At 39.5% G+C, this 14,905-nt stretch overlaps 1 protein-coding gene across 9 annotated transcripts in view; it reads left to right on the plus strand.

Moving 5' to 3' along the window:
- The window catches only part of ELF2 (E74 like ETS transcription factor 2), a 98,275-nt gene that overhangs the window by 65,527 nt on the left and 17,843 nt on the right, over positions 1-14,905 (plus strand). For 4 of the 9 annotated variants that reach the window (XM_052654360.1, XM_052654362.1, XM_052654361.1 and 1 more), the window contains exon 1: positions 12,151-12,481. The exons of the other annotated variants lie outside the window; for them this stretch is intronic. In XM_052654360.1, the coding sequence (XP_052510320.1) occupies positions 12,424-12,481 (58 nt within the window). In that variant the 5' untranslated portion in view covers positions 12,151-12,423. Of the gene's footprint in view, positions 1-12,150; positions 12,482-14,905 lie in introns of those variants that run through there. 9 annotated transcript variants of the gene reach the window in all.

Raw genomic sequence — 14,905 nt, forward strand, 5'->3', positions numbered from 1 at the left:
GTGTATTATATGTATGGTTATCTCTCCCTTTTTGTTCTTGTATCATATTTGTACCTTCTTTTCTTGGTAACTCTTGCAGAGGTCTATCTGTTTTATTAACCTTTCCAAAACCAATTTTTGATTTTGTGAGTCTTTTGTATTTTTAAAAATTATTGCTTTCTGTTTCACTCTTCCTGCTTTTTATTATTTTCTTTTCTTTTTTCCCGTCTTTACTGCTGAATGTTTAGCTTATTTATTTTTGAATCTTTTCATTTCCTGGTATCTGAGTACTATTTTAGCTGTGTTGCATATAGTTTCACATGTTTTATTTTTATTGTAATTAATTTCTAAATATTTCTTAACTACTTTATGATTTCCCTTTTATTCTATGGGCTATTTACACTGTAAGTGATAGCACACATTAGTTTGATTGTATCAAAACTTAAAATTTTTGTAGGACAGAGGATACCATAGACCTACTAAAGTCAAGTCAAACAGCAGGCTGGGAGAAGATATTTGGAACACCTGTCTGAATTATTATCTAGTATACACTAGATAATTAGTGTTATTACACTAGATGTTAACATTCTACACATAAGTAAGACAGAAAGTGTCATAGAAAGATGACAAAGGATATGAATAGAAAATTCATAGGAGAAATGTTAATGGGCAGTAAGTATTTGAAAAAATGTTTATTCTCAGTACTTATTGAAAAGTGAAAGTGAAGTCGCTCAGTCATGTCCAACTCTTTGCGACCCCATGGGCAGTAGCCTGCACCAGGCTTCTCCATCCGTGGGATTTTCTAGGCAAGAGTACTGGAGTGGGTTGCCATTTCCTTCTCCAGGGAATCTTGCCGACCCAGGGATCGAACCCAGGTCTCCCGCATTGTAGACAGACGCTTTACCATCTGAGCCACCAGGGAAGTCCTTATTAGGTATATGCAAATTAATACAGCAATGAAAATTTTCCAGCAGATGGCAAACATTTAAAAAGTCTAATTGTATTTTGTATTGACAAGAATGGAAGAAAAATGGGAACTCTGACACATTACTAGCAGTATTTTAGACTTAAACTGCTACTTTGGAAAAAGTAACAAATAAATTAAAAATGCACTTACTCTTTGACCTAAAAATTATCTCTGCAGGTATGTACTATGGTGAGACTGTAGCATGCATGCTTAAGAAAACATAGATAAGATTCTTTTTTTGCAGCATTGTTTATAAAATAAAAAATGGAAATAACTTTATTTGCCTATCAGTAGATAATTTTTTAACAAAATGGAGTATTTTTATGCCCTGGGATAATCTGAAGTATGTAAAAAGCATAGCTATATCTACTTATAATAACATGGATAGAATATAAATCTTGAATGAAAAAAGCAAATTTTAGAATGGCATATGTAGTATAATGTCACTTATGTACACAAAGCATGTAAAATAATACTGTATGTCATGCTGTGATATATGCACACACATGTGAACACGTAAAAGTGTACAAAATATGCTGGAAGAATATACACAGAAACTCATGGAGAGATAGAATGCTGAATGAAGACTGGGGATATTCTCAAAGGTGTTATTATCTTCATTTGTAATGTACTGTTTCTTAGGGAGAAACAACACTTTCAAGTATAAATAACAAAATTATAACAGTTTGTTCTGGATGGGAGGGCCATGAACTGTTTTTATATATATATATATATATATATGTTTTTTGGTAATTTCACATACATTTTAAAATTTCCTCAAAAATTATATGACTTTCTTTTCTAAATTTTTTTTTTACTGGAGGATAATTGCTTTACAATATTGTGTCAGCTTCTGCCACACACTGGCTTGAATCAGCCACAGGAATACACAAATCCCCTCCCTCCTGAACCCTCTCCCTTCTCCTCCACACCCCACCCCTCTAGGTTGCCTTGGAGCCCTGGCTGAGCTCCCTGTGTCGCTCAGCAAATGCCCACTTGCTCTCTCTTACACATGGTAGTGTACATGCTTCCTTGCTATTTTCTCAATTCACCCCACCCTCACATTCCCTCACTGTGTCCGCAAGTCTGTTCTCTATGTCTGTGTCTTCCATACGGATGCATTAATATATGGTATTGTCTCTCTGACTTACTTCACTCTAGTAGACTCTAGGTCCATCCACCTCATTAGGACTGACTCAGATGTGTTCTTTTTTTATAGTTAAATAATACTTCATTGTATATATGTACTTCAGTTTCTGTATCCATTCATCTGTCGATGGACCTCTAGGTTGCTTAAGAGATGACTTTTTAAACTAGGAACACAGACAGATGACTCAAGATTTCTAGCCTGGGATGGTGTAATGTTATTGATAGAGGAAACAAAGGAGATTTGCAGGTAAAAGACCTTTAGATACCACTGGGTTATCCAAACAAAGACATTTACCATACAACTGGAAATTAGAACTTAGACCTAAAAAAAAAAAAAAAAAAAATTTAAGTCAAGCCTAGAGATGCTCATTTTTGAGTTAGTTCAGAAATAATATTGAAAGTCATGGTGGTACGTGGATATTAACTGTCATTCTTCAGAGAGTGGAGAATGAAGAGAGAAGCTGGCTAAGGTTTATGCTTTGGAAGAACAGTCACATTTGAGAGTTGTGCAGATGTAGGCTAAGTCAACTGAAGAAAATAGGAAAAAAACATGGCCAGACAGTCTATTATTGTGAAAGTCATATGAAGGGAAGAAGGTCAATAATGGATAGTCAAAAATGTCATTTGTTTGAAGAGGTAGAGTCAGGTGAAAACTAAGAGGAGGTCCTTGGGCTTGCTTGGCAGTTAAAAGCTGGAAGGGACTTTTGAAGAACTTTTCAGTGGGTAGGTGCAGAAGATATATTGTAATAGGAGAAGAAATTAGTTAATTTGAATATTCCTTTTAGAATCAAAATAGAATTTGACTTACAGTTGCAGTATATTTTAGTTAAGAACTCCACTGTAAATATTCTCATAAATATGCCAAACAAGAATCATTTATAGCCCTTGTACTTTTACAGGAATTGAAAACAATTTCTAGAGTATTCAAGATCCATTCCCTAATGATAATAAAGAACCCAAGTCCTTGAAATCAGTTGTTATAAATGTTGTTTAAAATAGATGATTAACCATTTTAACTCACCTTGTATGGTGTCATACACATAAGGCTACTTAATAAGTGCTTTTGGAAGACAGTTATTTGTCTAACATCCATTAGAAAAGACCAGCTACAATAATCAGTTGATGTGTTGTTCTAGGAGTGGCTGCTAAGGATTAGAAAGTTTTTTGCTTAGTATAAACCGTAAAGTGAAGAATCAGCAGGCTCAAAGAGAGTTTGGCCCAGGGATAGCTTAAGTAAAATGCAGAAAACATGAATAAAACTAAGCTAGATTATCAGTTTCAAAAATGGTACATTCTGGATCCTTACTCATCATAGGTTTTTATGGTCCATAAATGCATATGTGGAGAAAATTTTATGATAAAATAACTTTGGGGAATCATAGACCTCCTTGAAAATCTGAATAGTCGTAGTTCTTTTCTTCAGAAGAAAATGCTACTTTTTGCTAACAAAACATTTTGCTAACAATTTTCCCTTTATGAACCCCCCTATCAAAAATTCATACCTTATAAAGGCTTTTATACATGTAAATGTAGGATGTACTCATTACTACTCTAATTTCATATATAGGCAATTTTGTATATCACACTTGTCTAAGAATTTCACCCTTGGTAGAGGTTCTATGTGAATTGAGAAGGCTTAATTTTTTTTTTTTTTTTTTTTGTTACCTAATTCAGTGCTACCAGATGTACTATAGGTGCCTGCAACAGAAAGTGTTGTAGAGAGTGCCTACAATATTTACTTGCTCAAAGTAAGTGCTGGTTAATTATTTGTTGAATAAATGAATGGGTATGTGAATATAATGTGGGTTCAAACATCTTCATTATAGTAATATTTTATAAAACCTAACTATAATATTAAATGAAATGTATCAGTATAATAAATAAAAATAGAGAATTAACCACAGTAGTTTAAAAACATATGAAATAGTCTATCTTTTCTCTTTGTAAATCTACAGACTTGCACAACTGTATGTATTTGTCTGTCTCCCAGTATTGATGAACTGAGCTTTACTTAATGGTCCTAAATCTCTTGATTCCAGCTTGTTGTCCTGATAGATAAATTCTTCTTAAACCTTACTTTTCATGACCCTTTTTTTCCCTGCTAAACATGCCCAACACACCATACCCCAGCTTTGAGTTTCATTGTTAGTTTGGCTGTATCAGAAAAGCTTAGACTGACTCCCTCTTATTGTTCTCCCACCATTCACTGCTCAAAATTTTTTTCAATTTTTTTTTAAAATTTCTCAGGAACACTCTTAAACCATTGCTTTAGCTTTGACATTAAAAAGTAAAACATCAATACTTTATAATTTATAAAATGGTAAAATGGGTTTAACTTTTCATCCATTTTGTAACTTCTTTATAGAAGATTATTTTGTAGAATTTTTAACCTCGAAATCATAAGCTACCATGTGATTTTGGTTAAATTATTTAACGTCTTTGGGCTTCAGTTTCCTGATGTGTAAAATAGGGCATTGGATAAAGCCGGTGTTTCTCAAATAACCCTACCATTGGTGGTTACAGAGTTACTATCACTAAAATAGGAGGTGTTTATCCTTCTCCAAAGTTATAGGTTGTTAAAAGTATATGACATTAAATGGATAAAATGTCTCCTTCATTTGATTCCTACCTGTAATTTTTTTAAAGCCTGTTTCCCTTGGTACTTGTATCTAATAGAGCACACAGTTACATATTTGGTTTTAAAGTGTAATATATTTGATTCATGGAAGTCAGGAAAAGAGATCATGATGTTCAGTTCAGGTCTTTAATTTTTTCAAAATCTCTAGGTGATATGGTCTTTTCAACCATAACATTTTATGATTCTCTTTTCTAAATAAAAAATACAAAGGAAATAACCAGAATAAGCTAAAAACATTAAAATTGGTATGGTATAAGACACAATTGTATGTTTACATACCTGTAAAGAATTTTTACCATCTTGGTTATTCCAGGACTGTAAAATCATTCAAATACCCAAGGGTATCTAATTATTTTCAGTTATATTAGACCTGGATTCCTAGGTAGCTCAGTGGTTTAAAAAAAAAAATCTGCTTGCCAGTGCCGGAGCTTCACGGGATGTGGGTTTGATCCCTCCGAGAGGAAGATCCCCTGGAGGAGGACATGGCAACCTACTTCAGTATTCTTGCTGGGAAAATTCTATGGGCAGATTAGCCTGGTGGGCTACAGTCCATGGCATCACAAATAGTCGGACAAGACTGAGTACACATACATTCATTTGTTCATTCATTCATATTAGACTTTAATGGTAATGATTATATTTTGATGACTTATTTTTAAAATGGAGAGGCTGGAGGATGAAAGAATTGATGCTCAGACTATACAGACAGACATGGAAAGAACTGCTCAGGACTCTGTAGTTGAAAGTTACAGGTCATTTTTAAACTTTTCCCTTCTTTCTTTAAGCTGTAAAATGTGACAAGTTGGGAGTTTAAACTGCTCCTTTTCTGTGTTAATTATCTTTTGCTGATTAACAAATCATCCCAAATTTAGCAGTTTAAAACAATAAACATTATATTATCTAGTTTTTGAGATTAAGGATTGGAGATTGATTTACCTGCATGGTTCCTAACTCAGGATCTTTCATGAGCATGGAATCACCTGAGGGCTTGATTAGGGCTGGAGGGTTTGTGTCCTAGAGAGTTCAGTCACAGGATCGTTGGCAGGATGCCATTGTTCCTTGTCTAATGGGCCTCTCCACAGAGATGCTTCCTCAGATTGACCCAAAAGCAAGAGATCAAGCACTTTCTAAAGTCACGTATGATCACTTCAATTCTCTTCTCTTTGTTAGAAGTGAGCCATTAAGTTCAGCCTACACTCAAAGAGAAAGAGGGAAATTATATTCTACCTCTTGAAGGAAGGAATACTAAGGAATTTTCAGAAAAGTAGGTACTAAATGCATCATAACGGATAAACAAGCCTTGTTACTTTGGAGCTTGGGGAAGTGTTTGTGGTGTGGGGCCACCCAAAAGGGAGAGTCATGGTGGAGAGGTCTGACAGAATGTGGTCCACTGGACAAGGGAATGGCAAACTACTTCAGTATTCTTGCCTTGAGAACCCCATGAACAGTATGAAAAGGCAAAATGATAGGATACTGAAAGGGGAACTCCCCAGGTCGGTAGGTACCCAATATGCTACTGGAGATCAGTGGAGAAATAACTCCAGAAAGAATGAAGGGATGGAGCCAAAGCAAAAACAATACCCAGTTGTGGATGTGACTGGTGATAGAAGCAAGGTCCGATGCTGTAAAGAGCAATATTGCATAGGAACCTGGAATGTCTGGTCCATGAATCAAGGCAAATTGGAAGTGGTCAAACGAGATGGCAAGAGTGAACATCGACATTCTAGGAATCAGCGAACTAAAATGGACTGGAATGGGTGAATTTAACTCAGATGACCATTATATCTACTACTGCGGGGAGGAATCCCTTAGAAGAAAGGGAGTAGCCATCATGGTCAACAAAAGAATCCGAAATGCAGTACTTGGATGCAGTCTCAAAAACGACAGAATGATCTCGTTTGTTTCCAAGGCAAGCCATTCAGTATCACGGTAATCCAAGCCTATGCCCCAACCAGTAATGCTGAAGAAGCTGAAGTTAAACGGCTCTATGAAGACCTTCAAGACCTTTTAGAACTAACACCCAAAAAAGATGTCCTTTTCATTATAGGGGACTGGAAGGCAAAAGTAGGAAGTCAAGAAACACCTGGAGTAACAGGCAAATTTGGCCTTGGAATACGGAATGAAGCAGGGCAAAGGCTAATAGAGTTTTGCCAAGGAAATGCACTGGTCATAGCAAACACCCTCTTCCAACAATATAAGAGAAGACTCTACACATGGATATCACCAGATGGTCAACACTGAAATCAGACTGATTATATTCTTTGCAGCCAAAGATGGAGAAGCTCTGTACAATCAGCAAAAACAAGACCGGGAGCTGACTGTGGCTCAGATCATGAACTCCTTATTGCCAAATTCAGACTTAAATTGAAGAAAGTGGGGAAAACCACTAGACCATTCAGATATGACCTAAATCAAATCCCTTATGAGTATACAGTAGAAATGAGAGAGAAATTTAAGGGACTAGATCTGATAGAGTACCTGATGAACTGTGGACGAAGGTTCGTGACATTGTACAGGAGAGAAGGGATCAAGACCATCCCATGGAAAAGAAATGCGAAAAAGCAAAAGGGCTGTCTGAGGAAGCCTTACACACAGCTGTGAACAGAAAGAAGGGAAGCGAAAAGCAAAGGAGAAAAGGAAAGATATAAGCATCTGAATGCAGAGTTCCAAAGAATAGCAAGGAGAGAGAAGAAGGCCTTTCTCAGCGATCAATGCAAAGAAATAGAGGGAAACAACAGAATGGGAAAGACTAAAGATGTCCTCAAAAAAAAATTAGAGCTACCAAGGGAACATTTCATGCAAAGATGGGCTCAATAAAGGACAGAAATGGTCTGGACCTAACAGAAGCAGAAGATATTAAGAAGAGGTGGCAAGAATACACAGAAGAACTGTACAAAAAAGATCTTCACTACCTGGATAATCACAATGGTGTGATCATTCACCTAGAGCCAGTCATCCTGGAATGTGAAGTCAAGTGGGCCTTAGAAAGCATCACTACGAACAGAGCTAGTGGAGATGATGGAATTCCAGTTGAGCTATTTCAAATCCTGAAAGATGATGCTGTGAAAGTGCTGCCCTCAATATGCCAGCCAATTTGGAAAACTCAGCAGTGGCCACAGGACTGGAAAAGGTCTGTTTTCATTCCAATCCCAAAGAAAGGTAATGCCAAAAAAAATGTTCAAACTACCGCACAGTTACACTCATCTCACACGCTAGTAATGCTCAAAATTCTCTAAGCTAGGCTTCAGCAATACGTGAACTGTGAAGTTCGAGACGTTCAAGTTGGTTTAGAAAAGGCAGAAGAAACAGAGATCAAATTGCCAACATCCGCTGGATCATCGAAAAAGGAAGGAAGTTCCAGAAAAACATCTATTTCTGCCTTAGTGACTATGCCAAAGCCTTTGACTGTGTGGATCACAGTCAACTGTGGAAAATTCTGAAAGAGATGGGAATACCAGACCACCTGACCTGCCTCCTGAGAAACTTGTATGCAGGTCAGGAAGCAACAGTTAGAACTGGACATGGAACAACAGACTGGTTCCAAATAGGGAAAGGAGAACATCAAGGCTGTATATTGTTACCCTGCTTATTTAACTTCTATGCAGAGGACATCATGAGAAACTCTGGGCTAGAAGAAGCACAAGCTGGAATCAAGATTGCTGGGAGAAATATCAGTCACCTCAGATATGCAGATGACACCACCCTTATGGCAGAAAGTGAAGAGGAACTTAAGAGCCTCATGATGAAAGTGAAAGAGGAGAGTGAAAAAGTTGGCTTAAAGCTCAACATTCAGAAAACGAAGATCATGGTATCTAGTCCCATCACTTGATGGGAAATAGGTGGGGAAACAGTGGAAACAGTGTCAGACTTAATTTTTGGGGGCTCCAAAATCACTGCAGATGGTGATTGCAGCCATGAAATTAAAAGACGCTTACTCCTTGGATTGAAAGTTGTGACCAACCTAGATATTACTTTGCAAACAAAGGTCCATCTAGTCAAAGCTATGGTTTTTCCAGTGGTCATGTATGGATGTGAGAGTTGGGGTGTGAAGAAAGCTCAGCGCTGAAGGATTGATTCTTTTGAACTGTGGTGTTAGAGAAGACTTTAAGAATCCCTTGGACTGCAAGGAGATCCAACCAGTCAGTCCATCCTAAAGGAGATCTGTCCTGGGTGTTCATTGGAAGGAATGATGCTGAAGCTGAAACTCCAATACTTTGTCCACCTGATGTGAAGATTTGACTCATTTGAAAAAACCCTGATGTTGGGAGGGATTGGGGGCAGGAGACGAAGGGGACAACAGAGGATGAGATGGCTGGATGGCATCACTGACTCAATGGACGTGCGTTAGAGTGAACTCTGGGAGTTGGTGATGGACAGGGAGGCTTGGCATGCTGCAGTTCATGGGATTGCAAAGAGTCAGACACGACTGAGCGACTGAACTGAACTGAACTGAAGTGTTTGAGAGTAAAGGCTCTGGAGTTTGAGTTCTTGGGTTCAAATCCTGGCTCTGCTTCTGTTGAACACCATGACCTTGCTCAACATTCCTTATCTAAAAATGAGCACAGTGGTAATATCTGTTACAGAAATGTAAAGCAGAATAAGTGAAAAAATTGAAGGTAAAGCACTTACCCTGGTGGCTTTGATTTTAGTAAAAGTTATTATTTACCTTTTTTCCCTACTAGATCATAGCAGTACTTTGATACAGAGGATGTCATTCTGCAATGTTACGAGCAGGATATGAATTTGCTGTAAAGTTTCTATCATGCTAACCTAACTATTCTTACTCAATTTTTAAAATGCTGCTTATGAATACCTGCTTAATCTTTAAGACTTTAGAAATGCAGATGTATGTATGTGAATGTGTATATATACACACATATATGCATTATATACACATATTTTCACAGTCTGCATGGCTTTAGTGATATTGTATGGAAGAAATGCATTATATTTTAGTCCTGCCACATTTATATTTTAACATTTTACCATGTTGTTAAAACTTCTTTGAACATGTTTTTAATAAAACAATCCATTGAATTTCTTGGTTATTTCCTCAAGCTAGGCCCTGGAAATGAATTTTCTAGATCAGTATATATTTACCTCTTTAAGACTCTTGATATCTGACAGTCATTGCTTTCTTGAAAATGTGTACCAGTTTATATTTCCAGCAGCTATAACTTCTAAAATAGTAAAGTGGATTTTAACTTTTCATCCATTTTGTAACTTTGTCTCATCTTGCTTGTTATTCCTATTATATTGATGGCTTTTGAAAGCCTGGTTATAGGACCAAAACAGAATTGCATTAAACTCTAGGGAATTATGTTTCTATAAGAGCTTTACATATATAGGAATATTTTCTAGCCTTTCTATATAATTTGTATTAATATTTCATAAATATTATATATGTTTATATATTAACTGTGAAGTATCATGCAGAAATAGACACAGCTTCTGTTCCCTTGGAAGTTAAAATATAAGGCAGATATGGGTCTGTATAATTAAGATTCTGTTGTTGTTTAGTAGCTGCGGCCTGTCTGACTCTTTTATGACCCCGTAGACTGTAGCCCACCAGGCGCCTCTGTCCATGGAATTTCCCAGGCAAGAATACCGGAATGGGTTTCCATTTCCTTCTCCCAGGGATCTTCCCTACCTAGGGATCAAACCCACATCTCCTGCACTGGCAGGCAGATAATTACTGAGCCACTAGGGAATCCCCTTAATTAAGATATACCCAGAGTAAAATACACAGACACACACTGTTATCTTCCTTAAAAGATATACCTCAAGAAGCAAACTAAGATGAAAGTTATGTATGAGGCTTCAAAGTGGCTCCCACAGTGAGAAGATAATTTGTTTCCTTTTGAGCCAAGTCAGACTGTTGCCTCCAGAAAAAATAAACCTTTAGTTTACCTCACTCTCTTCCTTTCAAAACATATTAATATCTGTTGACTGATAAGAGTGGAAATTCGGGTTTGTTTTCAATTTCAGTGTTCTGTCTAAAGCTAGAAATTAGCTGCTTAGTATTCCTTATCATCCTTTCATCTGGAAACTCTGTTTATGATACTGCCTGTAGATGGATGTCCTTATTTTAAATTAACTAGAAATTAAAAAAAGCGACCAATCATACAGTTTTTTTGTCCAGTAGGTGGCAAGTTTACCTAACTACAGGAAAGAAATCGCTGTTTGGTTTAAGGGAAGGTTGTATTTTGGAAATGGCAGATAGGTTCTTTTTGGGGAGGCTGGGGATTATGGTGGTAGGACTAGGGGAAAGGTCCAAAGGAATCAATGAGTATTTAGAAGAAAAGAAAAAAGTCATGGACTGTGTAATCTACTCTGAAGTTGCACTGACATGTTGGGCAAATATTTGTAAAAGGACATTGTATTAGTACTACCACTGGAAAAAGTTTTTTCTGTAGTTATCAGCATAGTTCATTCAATCTAGATCATAAGAATTACACCTTGTTATTAAAAATAAGTAACAAAATTTTCTTTTGTTTATTCAGCAAATACTTTTTGAACACTTATTCCGGAGGGAGGCACTGTTTTATGTTTTGTGTAGAAACTATAGGGCAACTTTTTTTTTTTTTAATATTATGAAACTCTGAAACCAAGGAAGCATTGTGTGTGTGTGTGTGTGTGTGTGTGTGTGTGTGTTTAATGAAGCTTCATCTAAGTCATTTTATAGGCTTGATTTCTTGTGTTGTAAGTTTGTAGTCACTAAGTGGCAATTTAGCTCCTGCTTCTACTATATTTAAGTATGTACGTTATGTGCAATAAGGTTAGTTTTATCAAAAAGATCTTTAAAATTAAGTAGATGATGTGAAATACATTCGCTTCAGAATGGACCAACTATAAATATGAGGGTACATAAACTTCATGACTAGCAAACTTGGGGAGGATAATCTAATCTCTCAGAGGTTGGCATGTTCTGTTGTTTGTTAATAAACAGTTATCTAGAGTGCTAACACTTCTGCAGAGGGGAAGGGACAAAGTCGGTCCCTGAGAGTAACTGGATGCTCCTTATTTGTTCAAGGAAAGCTTTTATAATGTTTTCCGGGTATGACTTTTTTTAGTTGGTATTCTTGTTTTAAAACAAGTGCAGCCTTTCAAGTGAACAGGTTACATGTAGCATAAGCGTTGACACGGCCAAACAAGTTAAACAGCTACCTTTATTTACAGCTGCAGGACTAGGATTAGATCTCTTCCAGAAAGAAAATTTGATTAATGACTCTTTTCTAGAGTGGGGACAACTGCAGACTTTTCTTCCGCAGAGCGTGAAATGTGCCTCTTCCTGCCGAGGGGCCTCGTCCTAGCCGCGGCTCCCGGGGCGACTTCCAGCCTCAGGTGTCCCCTTCGGCTGCGGGCCGCGGCCGCTCTCCGGGGCGGGCGTCCGGGACTTCCTGTCTGGGCGCGGGGCGGAAGGATCGCGTTGCCAGCCGAGGCGGCCACCGCCGCCGCCGCCGCCCCTGCCGTTAGGTGGTGGGGTTTCTCAGCCCGGCGGCGGGAGGCGGGCCGGCCTCGGCTTCCTGTCGGAGGACGCGCAAGGATCTGGGCGTCTGAGAGTGTGAGTGCGTGAGTGTGTGTCGGCCACACGGCGTGTGTCTCCGGCCGCGGGTTCCGCCTCCTCCCCTGCCGCCGCTGCTCACGGTGTAAGTCAATGTGAAGCAGCAGCTCCAGCCCCGGGATAAACATGGCGACGTCTCTGCATGAGGGACCCACGAACCAGCTGGATCTGCTCATCCGGGCTGGTAAGGACAGGGGAACTTTACTCCGGTGCATCAGTGTAGCAGGAGAGGGGGTGCACAGGAGGCGGGGTGGCTCCCCTGTAGCGGTCAGTGCAGGGGGGACCATGTCCATCAGTCACTGGGGCGGCCGGGGGAAAGGGGGGTAGTGAATGAAGTAATGGAGGCGACGAATCAGGAAGTGATCACCTTGGAGAGTAACCTGCTTCGAATCCGGCGCTGTCGCTTCAGGGTGGGTTTGTGGAGCAGCGGCGGCAGCTGCCGGGCGGAGCGCTGGCAGCGGGTGCCGGGGAACGGAACCGCAGTTAAGTTGGGGACTCGGGGGCGGACGAGTTGTGCGCTTCACCCCAGTTGCTGAGGAACCAGGAAGTGAGTGAAGCTGTTGTCTCCCGGCAGCGCCTGCCACGCTGTCTGACCCGAGAGGCCGCTACTGCCCGCGGTCGGGGGCGGCCGGCTTCTCGGGTGGACGCTCGCCACTCCCGCCCTGTCCTTCTTTCAGACTTGGTCCACAAATCCTCGACTTCCGCATGGACGAGGCAGCCCCGGGCCATGTCCGGTAGATCGATACGCGCCAAAAAAAAAAAAAAAACCAAAACCTCTGACCCTCGTCTTCACATCTCCACCTTGTGCGGTCTCAGGAGTAACGGTTCTGGAAAGGGTCACTTAATAACGTGGAGCGGCCCGGGGTGGTGTTTCTCTCAAGGGCCCGCCTCCCTTTCCTCGTTTAGTGGGCGGCAGTGGAGAAGTAGGTTTATTCCCTTTCCCTCGTGGGTTGTTTTTTTTAGGGGGGGAGAATAGAAAAGACACGGAACGTATTTTGTACCCCTGCCCCGGAGCGTTGGGGCGTCAGAGAAGAACGTTTATTTTGGTAAACAGTGGGTGAAGGTGGGGCGGGCGGGAGGGAGTCTTGGCCCTAGGGAAGTCTCCGCAAGGAATTGCCCCCCTCTCCCCTCCCCCCCAAGCCTCCCACCTTAGCGGAAGCGCCTCGGAGAGGACAGAACGGACGGGATTGACAGCCCTCTGGTTCCAATCTGCTCGCTGAGTTGTTCCAAATAAGAACGTTGGTTTCTGGGGGCGGGACTCTGGGCCCGCGCTGGGCCAATGAAGATTGGGCGGGAGTGAAGCTGACAATGTACGCATGGAATTGGAGGGAAGAGGAGTGTAAACACGGAAGTGGCCGCGGGGGTGGGGGATGTGCAGCGCCACTGCTGCAGCGGAAGGGCACGGACTTAAGTTACATAGAAAAAGCAGCTTTACTTAATAGCAGACAGCGCAGTGAGAGTCCTGAATAGGCGTAGCAGTGCTTGAGTACGATTTACTTACTGTAGTGAACATAAATATTCCTTTCCCTGGGTTTTGTTTCATATCGCCATCGATGGGAATTGGAAGATGGGGAATAGTCATCGAAGAGCATTGCTGGGAAAGGTCTTACCGTCTGTTTTCCATCCATTGTTTTTAGGTAGTGAAGTTAGTAGTTTGGTTGGGGAAACTTTCAATTCGGTTGGGAGAAATCATAAATGTATATTTAACAGAACTTAATCTTTAAAATGTAACACTGCACAGCCCCAAAGAAAAATCACAGTGAGTAGTGATGAAAGCACATTTGACAGTTATTTTCTAATTAGAGCAAGATCATAAATATTAGTGAAAAAGGGGCAGAGTACAATGAAAACTTGGTCCCTTTGTGTAAGTTCAGTCTATTAATAATACTGTTTGAATTAAGGGATGGAATTTTTGGCTTTATATTATTGGTACTAACAATACTTTTGTTTAGGTCAGTCTTGTTGGTCGTGTACCTTTTCAGAAACGTTCCTAGTGGTTATGAGAACTTTAGGATAGTCCATGCAGTTAGAATTTTTAAAAATACTGTGAAGATAAGAGGGCTTGATTTTGCCAAGAGAAGATCCTTTTTATAAGCTTTTGGCATTATCAAAACCGAATGTGATCTGTAGATATTTTGCTAGGAGTGGATACATACAGTCTACAGTTTTAAAAATACAAAAGTTTTATCTTCTTTGGACGAGATTTTTTTTTTTAAGTGAAATGCTGTTTTCCAGTTCTGCTGCATTTCACAAGTATATACAAATTTTACAAGTGAAGTTTGTGACAATAGTGTTCTGTGAAGAATATATTTTAATACAGTTGTTTTCAAATATTCCCTCAGTCATGTTCATGTAATCTGAAATTCCTTTATAAACTCTGTTTTAGAAGGAAATTTGAGACAGGTTTGCTAGTTTATCCAAGGTTTATTCATTGAAAAAGTTGGGGAGGAAATGTGACCTGGAAAATGAAGAATCATGGATCTAAATTTTATTGCTGCCAGTTTCCAATAATGTTGGGAGAGTAATGTTAAAAGGGTTTGTATTTGTAAATGGACATAATGATACTTTTATTCCCTTGATCGAAGTCATCAAGTGTTAGAATTATTCC

Source organism: Budorcas taxicolor, chromosome 17 (assembly GCF_023091745.1).
Source record: "Budorcas taxicolor isolate Tak-1 chromosome 17, Takin1.1, whole genome shotgun sequence".
Taxonomy (NCBI): Eukaryota; Metazoa; Chordata; class Mammalia; order Artiodactyla; family Bovidae; genus Budorcas; species Budorcas taxicolor.